The following is an 18,250-nucleotide window of genomic DNA, read 5'->3' as shown; positions in this document are numbered from 1 at the left end:
CCTGCCTCACCCCCACCCCCACCCCTCCCGCCCCAAAAATCAAAAACATAAAATGACTTAATTGTTTTCACAAAGAATCATAATAATAATCACTGTAATAATAACCGCTGTATGAATCCACAGGTTTCACCAAAGCCACACACACACACAGTCAGCCGTGTCGGCGTCATCGTCATCACCGCGGCGATGCCGACACAGCTGACGGTCACACTGCGTGTGATTGGCTCAGGGCTGCCGGAAAACAATAAGGCGAAAGAAACGGAAAAAAAAAAGTTTAAATTTTTTTAAAAAGAAAAGAAAAAAAAGCAAGAAGCCACTCCCCACTGCAAAGACAGCCTAGCAGAGAGCATGATGGGAACCGTAGTTTAAATCAAGCCCCTGCATTCCCGCAACAGCAGAATCATCATCATCATCGCCACCACCGTAGCAGTCCTTTGATGTTCTGTTTTAATGTTTCCAAGGCAACAGTCTCCTTTACATAGTGTGATGAAGGATGGGAGAAGAGATCGTCATGGTAACAGAGTGGCTGATGCTGATGATGACATGGTTGTGTTAAAGGGGCGTGGCCAGCTGGAAGATGTCCTGTGATTGGTTGGTTGGTTATCAGGTGAGCAGGAATCTGGACACAGAGAACCAGAGTGTGTGTGAACAACAACGTGTGTGATAAACTCAATGTGTGTGTGTGTGTGTGTGTGTGTGTGTGTGTGTGTGTGTGTGTGTGTGTGTGTGTGCGCGCGCATGGGACAATAGAAGCTACCTGCCATTAGAGAAGCTGACAAGTGGGCTTTTTGCGGGTTTTCCCTGGAACGGGACTCTTCCTGTTGATCTGTCGGACAAGGTCGTAGAAGATCTGCAAACAAACACGAAGAAATGAAACCTACACTGCCAAAAACTGCCAAACATTCCCCAAACTACTAATAAAATGCCAAAAACTACTTAAAAATGTGTCTGTGAAGGTTCTCAGTCATCCAGGTCATCGTAATCTAAGGAGCTTGGAAAGAAAAGTGTGTGGACTTCTTTAAGTGGCTTGAAGACGTTTCACCTCTGAGAAGCTTCTCATCCGAGAAGCTTCTTCAGTTCTAGGGTCAAATGGTGGAGACTCCCAGATTTAAGCTCTGTGGGAGTAACCCACCAAGAGGGACAATGGACCCCCTAATGATCCTCTACCTAATCACACGAGCCAAGGTGTGAAAATGGGTGTAGGTCACAATCAGCCAAGGTTTTGGGTGAGCTCATTGTGAAACCTAGCCCCACCCTATCATGTGATTTCCTGAGGTCAGATGGCCCAGGATGTGAGTGGGCGTTAAGGCGTCTGGGAGGGATCTCAAAACTGGATTATAGATGCCAGACAGTTGGTGTTGTAAACCACTGCCTCTGTTCAAAGATGGTCGCTCACAGTGGACATAAATGGCCTCTTTTACTCCTCTTTCAAATGTACACATTTTGGACAGAGAGGATGGTTTGAAAGAGTCTAAATGCATATTTAGACTATAATAGTCCTAAAATGCTCATATCCCCAAAACCAACAGAGCAGCAGCTGAAACACAAATGCTAAGGCTTCAAAATGTCTGAAACTAACAATGAAATCCATTTTTTCTTTGTCTATGACAAAAACTCTGGAGGAATAGTCTGATGTTTGTATTATTACAGCTTCCAGCGTTTTTGAGCCAGGATCGCACACATCACAGTGATTCTCTCGTGTTGCACGCTGTAAGCTTTATTTCAGTTTTTTACAAACTCCAGATGATGTGTACATCATTTTGCCGAATCAATGGTGCTCAAAACTCAGAAGCCCAAAGATATTTAGGTTTAAATACAGCTCTGAGTAACTGTGTAAACTTTGCTGTGGGTGTGTTTTGTCACCTCGTTGACGTTAATCTTGCTCTTGGCCGAGGTCTCAAGGAAGGCGCAGGAGTTCCACTGGCGAGCGAGACCGATGCCTGACTCTTTGGCCACCACACGCTCCACCTCCAGATCGCATTTATTTCCAACCAGGATCATGGGAACCTAAAGTGGCGCACCAAACACTCACATTCAGACAGCTGTTTGCAGCACATTCAAAGATGATCACTGGATTATTTTAACGGGAGAAAAATCATGTGAAAACCAGAAAAGAGGACATCAGTGTTTCATCTGGTTTTAAAAATCTGTAACGTTTGACATGAAGTCAGAATGTATGTTTCCTTAATTTTTTTATTTATATTTATCCATTTTGTAAATCATCTGTTTCATAATAAAATCATCATGTTTGAAATTTTATTCAGTGATTTTATTGACTAAATCAATGCAGAATCTTAAATTCATGTTAATATAAATACATTTCTAACTTGAAACATATTAAAAATATTGGGTTTTTAAAAAATGTTGTACAAAACAATGTTTTCTTTTTATTACTACTTTCTTTTTTAATTCATTTTTTTTGTTTTATTCTCATTTTAAATGTAGATATTATAAATTAATTTGCTTGTTTTATTTTATTTGTTTAAAAGCTTGTTTAGAAGCATTTTCTATTTTTTTTAATTACAAATTTGCTTTTTTATTCTTTTACATTTAAATTGCAAATTTGCAGTTTTTTTATTTTCTTCTTTCTCCACTAGATGCTGATTAAAAATAAAACTTTTTGGAACCTATGTAATGTAACTCATGTCTGGCAGGGGGAGCAATGCTAAAGGCCTCCACACAGGCTGGCTGATGGTGGCGTGTTAAAACAAGTGACCTCTGTTTCATGAGAATAAATTACACATACACCCATCAGCAGTCAGTTAGCTAGCTTAGCATAAGCCTGACAGCAGGATTATGTGGAGGTGATAGAGTCCACTTCCTCTTAAACTCAGATTTAACTGCTTTATCTCAAATTACATTTTTATATCATTGTAAACTATTTTTGGCTGCCACCAGAAACTTCTCCCTTTCTCCACTGGTTTTCTAGGCAACTTCCTCTGAGCCAAGAAACAAGAGTTTTAAATACAAACATCAGCAACTGACTAACTACAACCGGACAAATTACTCAGGAGCTCCTTAACTATGCTACAGACTCCTTCATCTGACAAAGAAGGCTCCAGAAAACGTTAAGAGGAGCTTCAGTGCTTAACTTAACTGAAACCATGACTTAAAACTGCATGTTAGGGTGAGTTTAGGCAAAGTATAGGGTGCTGTGGTTTCTTACATCTTCCGTGTCCTTCACTCTGAGGATCTGCTCTCGGAGGTCTTGAAGGTCGTTGAAGGTGGACTGAGCCGTGATGGAGTAAACCAGAGCAAAGCCCTGGCCATTCTTCATGTACAGGTCTCTCATTGCTGTGAACTGCTCCTAAAGACAGACAGACAGGTGGTCAGGACTCAGTCAGGCACATCTCATGGTCAAAAGTATGTAGACAGAGCCAGGTCTTACTGTTCCTGCTGTGTCCAGGATCTCCAGCATACACTGCTGTCCATCGACCTCGACTTGCTGCAGAAACAAAAGAAATGAATCATAACTGTGGATTATAACTAAAACTAATTAAACTATAGATGCTTCTAAAAATGTGTGAGGATGAAGAGGTCCTACCTTCCTGTAGGAGTCCTCTATCGTGGGGTCGTATTTCTCCACAAAGATTCCCTGAACAAACTGGACAGTCTGGAGATGGACAGACGGACGGACATGAGTAGCGGGACAAAGAGAAGTAGGACAGCAGTGTTAATGGAGCTCTGTTCAGCTCCCCATTGGGAGTCATTAGAGCGGAATTAATGTGACACTGTGACACGTCTCCATTATATCATGGGGAGTAAAGCACTTCATTGTAGTGTGACTGACACCGCCGTGTTAGTGTGTCAGTGATGGCCGGCGCAAAAACGAAGCACAGTGACATCACTGTGCAGCCATTTACACAGGAATCTGCACTGGAGCACTCCAGCCATGCAAGTCCCAAAGCTGCAAACACAGTTTTACCTCAATGTACAAACGTGAATGCACAAAAATCAGTATATGAATAATACAAACACTAGTGCAAGAACAGGAAACGCAATTTCCCGCAACGTTACATCACCTCTTATTAATTTTTGACTCTTCTTATAAAGTTTTGTAAAACATAATGACTGAAAATTGTTTTTCTAGTCTTTCATACACACATTTTGAATATAATTATCTTTATATAAGTTTTATTATATCTTTATATAATTAGTTATATTATTTATTTGTCTATTTATATTGTATTTTTTATCTTTAATCTTTATCTTATTCAGTATTCATAAATATATTTTCTATCTTCCTATTCATTCTTTATCAATTTTTATTTATTTTAAATATTTAAAAAATAATAATTTATTTATTTTTCTTCTATTTTTCTTTCATATATTTTATATAAATATTTGTCACTATTTCAGTGGGGGGTTTTATATACATATTACAAGTATTTATTTTCAGTTTTTCTATTTCTTTATTAGTTTTTGGTGGGGACTATTTTCAGCAGCGGATTAATCGACATTGAATATTTGAGTTAAAATAAAGTGCAAGGTGTTGCCATGTGGCTCTGAGCTCATCAGCAGGATAATTTCAGTGTTGATTACATTTTATTTTTGGCACTCACTGACATTAAATAGAATAACATCAGACTCTCACTTTAATGCAAACAGCTGATTAACGTGGATTTTTTTTTTTACTTACCAGAGCTGACTTGCCGACGCCTCCTGATCCTAAAACAACCAGTTTGTATTCACGCATCCTGACTGTCTGTCTGCTGGGTGAGAGACACAAACACAGAGGAGGAGACCGTTAACAGGTCGCTATTGGACATCCAGTCACAGCTACCAATCACACAGCAGGATTACAGTAAGCCCCACCTCCTCCTATGATGCACCTGGAGATGTAACACCATCAATTACAAACACACAAATGAAAACTTCCTGCCCCTCACTGGGAGATAATGATTACCCAGCATGCATGTGGTAAGTTACTGAAAACTGCGGAGTCACATGATCTCACAGCTGGTGGTGATGTCACTGCTATTGAATCCTTCCTGGTTACTGTTGCTATGCGTTCATGTCTCAGTGTGTGGATGCATACCAATCATTCCTCGCCATGTGTGTGCAAACCTTCACTGTCACGGCAACAAGAAGCAACACGATGCACAAACACACACACACCCAAATACACACACGTTTAAGATTGTTCGTGAGGACCCCCGCTGACACGATGTGTTTACAGACCCTAAAACCATTTCAAATTTTACCATCACAGCCTGTAAACAATACAAATACAACTACTAACTGACAGCCAGAAAAGACTCTATAAGTGAGTAACACCAGGTGTAATCTAATATTTAAAGTCGACCCTTATACCCTGCCACATATCTCCTGCTCCGATGGTGGATGTTCATATTAAGCATGGCCAAGTTTCTAATAAGGTCAGCATATGTAAAAATAAGCCCCATGAGCCAAAAGCTTGCACTCTAAACACTGTGATTCAGACAGTTTCCACTATTATCGGATCTCTGTGATGTCATAGAGTGCAGATATCCCTAATCTGATCATCTCAGGCTCCAGAGCTCAACCTGCCTGCTGTTAAAACCAGAAATGTATTGACCACCAGGGGGCGGCTCCTCGCCACAAACAGGCTTCTGTTTTTTCATTACCGAGTTTGAGGTTTCATTACGAGACTTCACTGATCAGCTGGTGATGTAACACTGGCTACACCCATCTCATATCCTGTCTGTGGTTCATACATTCTCTTTACGAGGGGCAGCCAATCAGAACAAAGGTGACTTAAAAGAAGGATAAAAGTCTTGCAACCTGGAAACCATGTTAGATCAGGTCTCCAGAAGTTGTTACTTTAATTTTAGAGGCTGCAGGGATATAAAAGAAGAATCGCATGCATGAAAGTTTGGTTTCTGTAACTGTGCAGTGTACAACAAAAACGTAAATACTGTGTCACAAATACTCTTAACTGACCTAAGACAAGACTAACTCAAGACAAAATGCTTCTTAAATTTAAAGCTTTTATTTTGGTAACCAATCTGAGAATAAACACTTATGATAAACAAGTTACCATCAAACATTCAGCTTAAGTTAAAGTTGCTTAATATTTTGGAGGCAACAAGTGTTTACAATTTTTAGGTAAATCCGTTATCTCAAATAATAGGACTATTAATGTCTTCATGTAGTTATATATTTAAGTCACTGCAAGACTCCTGTTGTGACTAATCACACTCAGTGAGTACTCTTGCTTGAAACTTTTGCCCAAATCCTATTTTCAGAGTTTATCTATTCTATTTTGGGGACAAGAAACAAGAAGAGAACGACTCCCAGTGGATTTTATTGTTCAGGGCTTTTGTTCATATTTTAAATAAAAACTAGTGTGGTGTATGGGTCACAGAAAACGCCCTAAAAAACCCTAAAAATGTTAAATGTCTCCATCTCCAGTCACGACAGCTGTATAAATGCGCTAAATGCACACAAGTGATCAGGTGGAGACTGGGAGGAGTTCAAATCTCAGGTTTTATCTACCCTATTGTCAGTGAAGGCATCAGCAGTAATGGATTTCATTGCCTGAGGGTCTGAACAGGCTTGCCTCACTACAACGCTCTGCAGCAAGTCCAGACGGGTTCAACGCTTCGCAAGAACTCACTCACTGGAGCAGCAGAGGTGAGGCCATCAAGGGGAAAGCTGGATGAGCCAAAACATCTAAAACCCTTCGATCACACCTGAAGCCCTATCTCTGGACATTTACAAGTCCGCCTGTCACAAACCTGCCTCTGCGGGAGAGCACCTGCATCGGGACTTTCCCCCTCATGCTTCACGATGCTGTGCTATGACGAAATATAATGAGACGTTACAGAAACACGCACAGACACACAGCAACAGCAGGAAGAAAAAGATCATCACGTCTTCCAATAAATCAGAACTAAGGTTTAGAAAGTACTTTAATTTAAAAAGCTCTCATAACCCATCCATATACTTCCACTTATCCACTTTTGGGTCAGAGCAAAGTGAGCAAATTAAAATAGACACACTCTTCTCTTAAACTTCTTAAAGAATATCAGCTGATTTGCTCTTACCAACACTGCTGCTCATGAAATATTTGTCTTTACAGCTCAGGCTGCCTAAACCTGGTTTGGCACACCCACAGGCATCAAACCCAGAGGAAGTGCCAAACAGGAACCTCGGGACGTGGAAAATTAACCTGAAGTACCAAAAAAGCTGCAGTTTCCCTAATATCGAACAGACACTGTTTTTGCTATAGAAAGATGGAGAGGCAGGTGGCTTCAGCTAATTGGAGTCTGTGAACTGGACTCCAATAATATCTCCAAAACGACCACAAAACACAAACGATGGTGCCTTCACCATCTTTTATACACAGTCTGTGGAGAAAGCAACACACAGTCATGTCCCAACAATACACAGAAGAAGAAAGCTTCCATATCTCCTTATAGTCCAAATTTGTAACAATTCAAAAAAGAAATACTGCCCTTTCTGCACACTATGAGTGTATTTCCTTATAAATGAACCCTCACTGTGGGTCTGTTTAAGTTTAACTCCAGTTCAGACTCAATGCATGAACAACAACAATCAAACTACACAGCAAATTATTATATAACTGTAAAATGAGGCGTCACTGAGGCTTTTATGTTGTATTGTGATTGTACCACATAAACGCTGACTGAAAGGAAGACTTTAACCTGAAACTTCATACTTCACGTCAGTGCTTCCTGCTTGTTTTGTTTACATGTGAACAAAAAGAGGATCTGCTGCTATCAACATAGACTGCTGGCCTTAATTTATAGGCTATAAATACATTAATCTTTAGTTACCAGAGCATCACTGCACAGATACACACAGTTCAACCCAACCTGAAACCTGCATTTTATTCTTATATTTCAGTATTTTGCTCACTCAGTGGGCACTTCTGCTTTTTCCAGCAATCACCGAATAATGTTAATCTACTAAAGTGAAGTTGTCAGAGCAGAAATATGGACTCACAATACGCACAGATCCCTGAGTCAAGCAGAACTAGGTGGGGCCTGTCAATACTCAGTGTGTGTGTGTGTTGCTGACAGGCAGTACAACAGGAGAGGAATAAAACCAAGCAGTGTCTGTGCAACCAAACTGGCTTTGATTGCAGGTTCCCTCAAGCTCCCAAACTCTGCATCCTCTCATCAATCACTTCCACTCGTTTTTTCTTTTTTTTGCCTCCGGGAGAGCAACGGGGCTTCCGCAGCTCTGTGGCCGCCTCACAATGCTCCCTACCCGGGAAGCTCTGCAAGCAGGCCCCGCTGCCTCAGAAGAGCGGAGACAAAACGCGAGCAGAAGCGGACTTCGGGCTCTACAGACCGGAAACAGACTCACAGACGGACAGACAGCCGCCGTGACGCCGTGAAGCAGTCAGCCCGTGTCTGATATAAACTGTATTCTCATCAGGACAGCCGCCGTCCGTCTGTCTGCCTTTACGTCCATCCGTCTGTCTGTCCGCCGGTCGCTTGCTTCCGCAAACCCAGCCCAGCGCGGCTCCCGACCGGCCTGTCGCCCGTCCCTGCTAGCCGGGACATTTCCCGGTTCGACCCAGGCTAGCTCATATCTACATGAAAGAGGGAGGGAAAAGGAGGGGGAAGCGAGGAAAAAGAGGTAAAAGCGCGAAACGGGAGAAAAGAAGCAGTACTCACAGTCATCCACCCGTCCGCTCCGCTGCGCTCTCCGCCGCTCACTCTCTCTCCTGTTCGCAGTGAACGTCGCTCGACCAGAGCCGCTCCCTCCTGCTCCCGACGCGCTGACGTTAAGCTCGACGCGGCGAACGCAAGAGCCTCCTGTTCGACTTTTCAAAATAAAAGACGTTAAAAAACTGGTTCAAATATGAAATAAATTGTAGTTTTAAACATATAATTCTGCTTCATCTTGAGGTTTTTTTACATATTATTATATCATAAAGTCATAAAATAAATATAAATAACATATTATTCTTACTTTAATTTCTAATAATTTGGATTTCATTATACATTATTAAGATATCTCTGTTGTTATATTTTATTTTAGACAAGATAACATAAGATATATTTTATTTATAAAAACGATTTGGAAAAAATAGCATTAAATAAGTGGAAATTTATATACCTTAATAAATAAAGAAATATAATTTTGGAATTCTATTTGAATCAAACCTCTAATGACAAATAGTGACAGCTTATTTACAAGGTGATGCTACCGCAGGTAGCTCTGTATACTTGAATTGGGCCATGATAGTGAGCTATGGCTGAAAGCTACAATTTTTTTTTTAAAAAGTGAGCCTTGAATTAAATGAACTAAAAATATGATTCAAGCATAAATAGCATGGCAATTATTTTCAGCATGAAACAAAAAACAGGCATTTCATGTCAGTATTTTCAATATAAAGCTTTCCTCTGAGCATTGAGTACAAAATGCTGAGAAAAAGTTGTATAAATTTACTGGTGTGAAAATAATTGAAAAAAACAAAACAAAATGACAATAAGCAGCCAGAATGAAATAAATATAATACAACACAGAACTGATGTTCTTCTTCAGAATTTCAAAGTAAAGACACCTTCATAAGCAAAAAAAAAAAAAAAAAAAAATACAAAACACAAATAACTAATACCCGGTAACTAACTAGTAATAAATAGTTAAAAATATAGAACTAGTGAAGAAACCAGCTAAGAAGTCAAGAAGTCTTTATTGCTAATAAGCTAAGAAATAAAAACAAATTAATGTCTATAAATGCACTAGCACAAGAAGATAATTTAAATTCTGTTATGAACAGCTAGATTAACAACTAAACACAAACAAAAATGTTATGTTTACATTAACTAACTGTAACCATGAACCTGAAGATTAGTATGATTTGATGAGACTTTGTATTTTTGTATTTTACTCACTAGAAGCCATTCAAAACACGTTTATTTAATATCAAACCAAATTACTTTCTCCACTCTTGTCCTCGGCTTATATGTTTATTTTGAAGGTAGACTGCATTTACTTCCGGTTTCTCCTAGGCTTCGTCACAGCTTTGGTTCAAGACCCCTCTTCTTTTTTCTTGTGACGTTTCAGCCTCGCTCTCAGCTGCTTCCTGTTTCCTGTAAAACAGAACCTCTGTTTCTCTGTGGTTTCTGCTTTTATTTCAATAAAGTCACATTAAACACTTTCAGTTTTCTATTGTTGTTGTTGTCAATGTTGTCAGCATCTCATCATCAGTCCAATTAGGATCCATATACAGGTCAGGTTTTTAGATAAAATAAGATAAAATTGTGAAAACATTTCAGTGGGAATATATCCATCAATTGTTTCATTTAGAACAATCTTTGTATTTTTTTTTATATGTAAAAGGTCAGAAATGTTTACAAACATTTTTAACCAATTGAAGTCTACAAAAAACTTTTTTTCCTTTCATCTGATTGTTTGGCATCCATAATGGGTTTTGTTTAAGTATATTAACAACAACATTCTAAAAGTGACAGAAAATAATGAAACTGCCAAATATTCACTAGCTAAAAATGAACTGCCACGTCTCTGTTCTTGGGCCTTTACTGTTCAAATTTTATATAAATGTTATCAAATACAGCAACCGTAGAGCCCTAATATCCACTAATAACAACAAATAAAAAAGTCTACACTAATTATTAACATTTTCATAATCACCGTTCGTCTATAACATAATTTACTTCCTGTTTAATGTACAAATTGCACAGGAATAATGAAAAGGGGACATTTTTGTGCACTGTAATTCAAATACAGACTTCTATATTTTTTTCTAACCACTGGGTAAGATTTTGTATTTACAATCATGGAAAATGATGAAACTACCAAAAGTTTCCATGTGACCATGTGGTATCAGAGGCATTTGAGCTGTGGAGTACCCCAGGGCTGTGCTCTTGGTCCTTTGCTGGGGGTGCTCAAGCACCCTTAAATTTAATTACAGCATCCCTAAAAATAACTGTAGCAATAGTATGTTGTCTTCTAATGTTATATATCCCAACTCATCTACTGCAGACAGGATAGAGTGAAAACTATCCAGTGTTGCACATCGGGGTAACTTTGTGCTGAACTTTTTTTTCTTTTTTTGGGGGGGGGGGCAAGATCTCTGTCCAAATAAATAAATAAATCTGGGTAAATTCCCATATGGTTAAACATGACCGGTATTGCGTAATATTGATAACAACTGAGTTTAACATTTAACTTTTGGATGACGGCACACAGTCTTAGAGAAGAGGATAGAGAGGGAGAGAAAAGGAGAGAGCAGAAATAAACAGATAACAGTGGACACGTAGGCAACATGTAACAGCAAAATATTCTAGAGTTTCAGCTTCTGTTTTTCCCACATTTATTGTTGATGACTCACATAACTAAATATTCTATTATACTGATATCACAGTAGTTGTATACAATGTTTTTGTATGGAATGGAGGAGTGAGGAAGATGGAGAGAAAGAAGAAGAACCAGGTGACTAAATCTTAAGGACCTTGTAGTACCATATCAGCCTATTAGAGCACTTCACTCTTGCACTGCAGGCCTACTTATTGTTCCTACAGTATTTAACAGTAGAATGGGAGGGAGAGCCTTCAGTTTTCAGGCCCCTCTTCTGTGGAACCAGCTTCCAACTTGGATTCGGGAGACAGACACTATCTCTACTTTCAAGATTAGGCTTAAAACTTTCCTTTTTGCTAAAGCATATAGTTAGGGCTGGACCAGGTGACCCTGAATCCTCCCTTAGTTATGCTGCAATAGACGTAGGCTGCCGGGGATTCCCATGATGCACTGAGTTTTTCCTTTCCAGTCACCTTTCTCGCTCACTATGTATTAACAGACCTCTCTGCATTGAATCATGCATGTTATTAATGTCTGTCTCTCTTCCACAGCATGTCTTTATCCTGTTTTGCTTCTCTCACCCCAACCGGTCGCAGCAGATGGCCCCGCCCCTCCCTGAGCCTGGATCTGCCGGAGGTTTCTTCCTGTTAAAAGGGAGTTTTTCCTTCCCACTGTCGCCACAGTGCTTGCTCATAGGGGGTCATATGATTGTTGGGTTTTTCTCTGTATCTACTGCACAATATAAAGTGCCTTGAGGCGACTGCTGTTGTGATTTGGTGCTATATAAATAAAATTGAATTGAAATTAAATGATTATTGTTTTTTTTACCAAATATGTTGACATGCGTTTCATGGATGCTTTGTGTGCTTTCCAGCAGCACACTGAAAATGGTGCATGTTCGAAAGAACATATTTATTGACGTGAGTAGTAGAATTTGACAGGATCTATATCACTCTAAACATGGCATAAAACGATAGTTGAAACTACACTGATGTCACAGACTACAAATCTGTTCTCCACTCTTGAATTGGGGCTACATGCTGATGCTCTGTGCTGATTCTGCATAATAAAAGGAGGGTTTGTATGAATTTACAATCTTTAATGTAAAAGCAGCTGTCTTATCAGTTTACTTCATGTTGAGGTGTATGGAGTGGTAGTGTGATTTTCCACTTTCTTTGTTGAATTGTGCTGCTTTAAGTGCTTAATGATCTGGTCAGCTGCTTCTATGTGGTTAAGAGACTGAAAATACACAATGCATGTTTCTTCTTTCTCCTCACAAGTTGTTCTTTACTTTGGAAAATTCTGATCTATTGAGCCTTTGATTGAAGATTGATAACTAAAATTAAGTTGCTTTTAAATTTACTGCTTTTATTTATTGAAATAAGGTTTGCAAATGTGAAAAGAGCTGACTACATTTGAAAGTGGTATATTCCATTAATATTAACTGTAAGGTGCTATACGCATGACATTATGACTGGGGGCTGAGCCCCTCTAAAACTCTGAACCTACATTCACCTCTGTCCTTTACAATTCAAACGATATGGAAATAGCATCAAATCTGGAAACTAATATTAATAATACCCACCATAAATAACAATAATAAAGTTTGTAGTTGGCATATTAAAAAGTTAAATTATTATTATGCCTCTATTAAACAATCTTCTTCCTGTTTAATCTATAAATTAATGATGAAAAAGGGACATTTAGATACCCTTAAGTCAAAATGGAGACTTTTATATGTCATCTTTTTCTAACCACGAATAACATTTTGTGTTTTTTTTTATGAGTATGTCTCTATAGAACAACCTGCTGATATTCCTGAGCACACTACTGATATTTCAAACAGTTTTTGGCTGTAATATGACAACATTAATCAAAATTTCCATCAATTTAAAACTAAAGAAATTCATTTGGACTTCCCTTTGCTTTGACACAACAATCACCCCAATACCAACACATTGCTCCTCCCCCCGTGCTGCATCATCGTTGATGACTGAGCCGGATTACATTTGTGTGTGAAGAACTCTACATATTGCACCAGAGCTTTCAGGCTACTAAACACACACACACACACACACATTGAGGAAGTGTGTGTCAGTGAAAGGGAAGCTGTTTGGGTGGAGGGCAACTCTATTCTTGGTGACTCCTTCCTGTTTGGGTGTGGCTTCACAGTACTGTATCTATGATTGTAGTAAACACAGTGTGTGTGTGTGTGTGTGTGTGTGTGTGCGTGCCTGCGTGTGTTACTCATGTTGTGTGGCAATACAGCAAATCTGACTATGCATCATAAAAGGTCGCCTTAAGGTGAATCATTCAGGTGATGTTTTGGTCTAAGTCCTGGAATGAAATGATGGAAACATGAGTGTGTGTGTGTGTTGAGGCGTACTTCCAACACGCTCTGACACGTTTTGCTGTTCATGCCAGTAACACACACACACCCCCTAATACACAGTTTGCTCTGTAATTTGTTTGTTCTTTCACTGGTGACCTTTGACCTTTGATTTATTATTATTATTTTTATATAGGATTACTGTCACACCTGCTCCACTCAACACTACTGAGCCAGCAGAGCATTTTCTCCCTCAGACTGATTTAACCTCACTGCCGTTCCAAATGAAACTGTATGATAAAACATTGATATGTCATCCAATTAAGCCTGATACATAAATTTGTATTCTTCTAACTCTAAATTATGAAGAGCGTTTATTGTGAGTTCTTGTAGTTGAGCTTTGTGTGAAAATGTCAGGAGGAAATATCCACCCAGATTTGTGAAGCTGACAACAAGAGCCTTTAGGCTCATTTTTAATGACATTATCTGACCGATAATATGGCTGCTGTGTAGTTAATTGTACCACCAGGGTAACTCATCATGCAGACCTTAGCTGCTTCAAAGCAGGTGATGTTCAAGACAAGAGATCAACAGGTGTAAAAACAACACCAACTGACCAATCAGATCTTTGGGAAACAGGCTCCTCATTCTTGGAAGATCCCTTGGACCTCAGGGAAAGGCTCAGGAATAGAAACTAATTTCTGATGAGCACCAATAATAATATTAATACATGTACGAATAATTATCCTGCTTTGTTGGTCAGTCATCAAACACACAAACGTGCTGCAGAACAACTTCATGCTAGCTAATATTCTTTTTGTCTCCAAATAAGCAAAGTTAAAGAAGCAAACTGAGGTTAAATTTTTATGTTTTTATGAAATATGCTGTTTTTAATTTTGTCATTTTGATTTGTGAGTCTGCTGTGCTGCTTTTGTATGCATTTCCTGTCTCCTCTGTTCCTATTAATAGTTTTCTTTTAGGAAGTTTTTTCTGACTTGGAGCTGTTTTACTTCTCGGCTCATTGGTGCTGAGGCGGGGGTCTGTCTGAGCAGAATAAATTACTAAACTTCAAAGGGTAAAAATCATCAGCATGTCAATGATCAGCCAGGCTAAAACACACACACACACACACACACACACACACACACACACACACACACACACACACACACACACACACACATACAAATACAAACTCATCAATTCAGCTGCTGCTAGGAGACCAGCTGAACCAGCGTCATCCTGTTTGTTTGCCTGCTAATGAATTTCTGCCTCATTTCAGTAGCCAATCAGAGTGCGGCCCTCTGATTCTCACCTTTGGATCTGTGATGACATCAGCACGCCGGGTAAACAGGTGAGACCCAACAGCCCTGCTGCTGACAATGAAGCTAAACTGACCCCAGCATGGACTCCTGTTTGTAATGGTTCATTCACTCGGGTCTTGGGGATTTTTTTTGCCTTTCCTGTCCGGGAGTGTACCAATCAGAGTTGTTGTCTGAAGGCCAAAAAAATGCCCAGCAGATTTATTTTCCCAAGTGGACCATTGCAGCTTTTGCTATGATAGTCCACTTCATTCATTCATATTTTATTAGATTTTTATTGGGATGATTTGGGAAGAAATGTTGCAGAGTAAGTTCAAAGGAGAGGGAGAGAAAAAGTGAGAAGAATAGGGATATATAGAGAGAAAAAACACTGAAAATCTGCTTAAACACCTGCTGAAAATCCTCCCAAAAACAACACAGGAGGGAAAACACAGCAACAACCAACATAAGTAGTAACAGTAAATAATAAATATTAAATGGAGCATACAGGACTAATAATACATGATATGTTTAGAGGCAGCAGCAGACAAGATAGTGTGCGTCTATGCTTACCCATTTGTACACCTGTGTGTGCAAGCACCTTATTCATAAGGTTTCTCCATTTAAGTATCTAACAGTGTTTATGGGGAGGTACAGCCCTGCCCCATGGGGCCATGGCGACAAGCCTGCTGCACCTAAGCAGCGGGCCGAGGGACCCAAGACCCATGAGCCCCCAACTGAGGCAAAGTACCCCTTTCATGTTGCAAGTTCCCCCACTGACCCCCATAGGCACCCCCATTCCTTGAAATTCACCAAGGTCAGGGGGCCCAGGCCGGGGCCCACAACAGCAGCATCACCAAGTCCCACAGAGCGCTGACCCCACCCCAGGGGAAAAACTACACCCACCCCAACATTGAGTCAACTCTCAGACTACATAAGACAATAGACACCAAGGTTGAGTTCATCCTCCACCTCTACTGGATCCCCCAATCTGCAGAGTGGACTCCACAAGAGCAGAGATCACATGCAAAAGATAATAACAACCTCGCCACCAGCTGAATAGGCCTCCAGTTCCACCGGTGCACCGAAGGCCCCCATGCCAGGGCCAGGGCCCCGTGCATGCACCAACCCACAACCCCAGTGACACACCAAACCAGGAACCAAGCCCCCCAGGGCCACCAAGAACGCCAGCCCAGAGGTGGTGCACCCCCAGGACGCCAAGTCCCCAAGCCCGGCCCCACCCAGGAGCAGCGTGGCCTTTAACCTACGTCCGCTAGCACAGACGCTCCTCCGGCCCTGCCATACGCAGTCGCCAGAGAATCACTACCCAAGAGCCACCAGAGCCTCATCCAGGTCAGGAACACAGCTCTCATGTCCAGCCCCCAAAGAAACCCACCCCTAGGGAACCCCCAGATGCAGTTCATGAGGATAGTCTTCTTAGCAAAGCATTAGGCAGTGAGAGCCATCTGGACTGTATTCATCTAAGTTGCCCAATAAGCAAACTGAAGGGGAGGGTGGAATGTTACATTTCAGACACTTTGAGAAGTCTCACATATCCAGCACCAAAACCTCTGAACTGGGGGACAGAACATGGGTGTAACTGTCAGGTGTATTCCCTTGACAATGTGAGCATTTCTAATCAATGTAAAGGTTTTTAAACATATGTGAGACCAGATGTTTTGGTCTGAGCTGGCTGATAGATCCCTCTCCCATTTTGCAGTAGGAAGGGAGATTGATCCATCTACTTGGAGGGTGCCCCGCATATTTTAGTAATTTTGGGGTTTTCAGATTAAGGAATTGTACCACACTTGGTGGTGTTTGTCATTTGACTTGCGTAGGCTTAACTTTCTTTTTTACTATAGATTAAATTTGTTGATATTCTAACTATCTATTCTTAAGCCCATATCGTATAACTAATCTGTTAAACATAATAAAGTATGTTCCTTCAAATATATGTTTCAAGTATTTAATTCCTTTACAACTCCAATCTGGGAAGTTAATCATATTATTGTTCTGTAGTATGTCAGGATCTACGTTTCCACGGGAAGACTCAGTCATTTTTAGAAACTCCAACCATGCTGTCAGAGAAGAGCTGATGTTGATGCTTTTGAAGCATACATGTTTCATGTTTGTGCTAATGAATGGCAGGTCCAAAGTCTCTATATTATTGCATAGTGCCTGTTCTGTCTAGCCAGGGCTCGTCTAAGACAGTATTTTTTTTTTTTTTTAAGGCAGATGTAGGCTGACCATAAAACTAAACTAAACAGAGCTAAGACTCCTGTTTGTAACTGTTCATTCAATTAGGTCTTGGGTTTATATTGTGACCTGAACTCTGGCTCCCTCTGCTGCTAAAAACTACACTAACTAAACTGAAAACACTCATGGCGGTCTTCTCATAACTTCAGTTATGTACAGATATTTTGATAAATCCCTACAAACAGTCCAAATCCAGGTCCGCATTTCTGAACATTTTACGATTCAAGCAGTTACAGTCAACCGCCACAAGTTTGAAAATAAAAAAACAACAACAAAAAAACTCAGAGTGAACTGAAAGTTTTAAAGAGGTCATCATGTTTTTAGGGGGGTATACATCGAATACACACTGATTTTAATGTTATGTTGTGTGTCAATTGTTAATTTGACATTTTAATTTAAACTGCTGCAAATACACACTTTGGTTATATTTTTGACTTTAGTCAGTTTTCAGTCTTTTTTGTGGAGAGTGAAATATTCAAGGATTTGATGGCAGTGACAGAGATCACAGCATTGTAGCTTCCAAGATGGAAAAATTATGTCAATGTAGAAGTGCTGTAAACTGAAGACTACCAGATGGCGACAGCTGCAAAAAGTCTGGGAAAATGACTTTCTGGCTGGACCTCTTTGAACACTCAGTTTATGAGATGCTTGCTTTGGGTAAATTCTTGTCACGTAGTACTCTACACCAGCCTTTTCTTATCACATCCAATTTCCTAGAACCAAGATGGTGATGGCAGAAATGCTTCAGAAGTTCAGAGATGAGCAGGTGATGTCACGATAGCTACAACCCCAGTGTACCGTTTGTACTCAGGACTGAAGCTGAGGGGGTATCTGTAACGAATGATTTCACAATAAAACTGTACCAAAGGTAGATTGTAATAGAGGGTCTGGGTAGATCAGCTTAAAGAGCCAGAAATAATTCACTTTATGCAAAGTCTGTTTGGAGACCCACACATGGATCCTAAGAAGCCGCTGATAATCTAATAGAACTCTTATCAAACCAGATCAGCTAGTGTTAATTTTCAGCATATTAGACATGCGTATTGTGTTGGGTTTCCAGATGAGCTGAAAGAAGGTGGAGTAA

The 18,250-nt window shown here is 40.0% G+C and overlaps 1 protein-coding gene across 3 annotated transcripts; it reads right to left on the bottom strand.

The window, feature by feature from the left end:
• Positions 1-77: 77 nt before the first annotated feature.
• LOC309692107 (ras-related protein Rap-1b) lies at positions 78-8,739 on the bottom strand. 3 transcript variants are annotated; one of them, XM_082510322.1, is made up of 8 exons: positions 8,631-8,739; positions 4,640-4,709; positions 3,545-3,613; positions 3,389-3,445; positions 3,167-3,307; positions 1,864-2,007; positions 758-850; positions 78-619 (listed from the first exon to the last, which is right to left on the bottom strand). In XM_082510322.1, the coding sequence occupies exons 2-7, from the start codon at positions 4,694-4,696 to the stop codon at positions 764-766; spliced, it is 555 nt and encodes a 184-aa protein (XP_082366448.1). In that variant the 5' UTR covers positions 4,697-4,709; positions 8,631-8,739; the 3' UTR covers positions 78-619; positions 758-763. The 3 variants fall into 3 exon arrangements, with proteins under 3 accessions (XP_082366448.1, XP_082366449.1, XP_082366450.1); XM_082510323.1 differs by having other exon boundaries at positions 762-850; XM_082510324.1 differs by having other exon boundaries at positions 4,640-4,712; positions 8,631-8,734.
• Between the last annotated feature and the right edge of the window lie 9,511 nt (positions 8,740-18,250).

The sequence above is a fragment of the Aulonocara stuartgranti genome, assembly GCF_965226115.1.
Source record: "Aulonocara stuartgranti genome assembly, chromosome: 17".
NCBI classification, from domain to species: Eukaryota; Metazoa; Chordata; class Actinopteri; order Cichliformes; family Cichlidae; genus Aulonocara; species Aulonocara stuartgranti.
The sequence above is the reverse complement of the archived record's forward strand: the minus strand, read 5'-3'. Positions and strand labels throughout refer to the sequence as shown.

Coding starts and splice junctions, on each gene's coding strand:
- LOC309692107 (XM_082510322.1), bottom strand. CDS start 4,696: ATGCGTGAATACAAACTGGTTGTTTTAGGATCAGGAGGCGTCGGCAAG. Junction 3,308..3,388: donor TCCTGGACACAGCAGGAACA/GTAAGACCTGGC, acceptor GTCTGTCTTTAG/GAGCAGTTCACAGCAATGAG. Junction 2,008..3,166: donor GAGTGAAGGACACGGAAGAT/GTAAGAAACCAC, acceptor GCGCCACTTTAG/GTTCCCATGATCCTGGTTGG.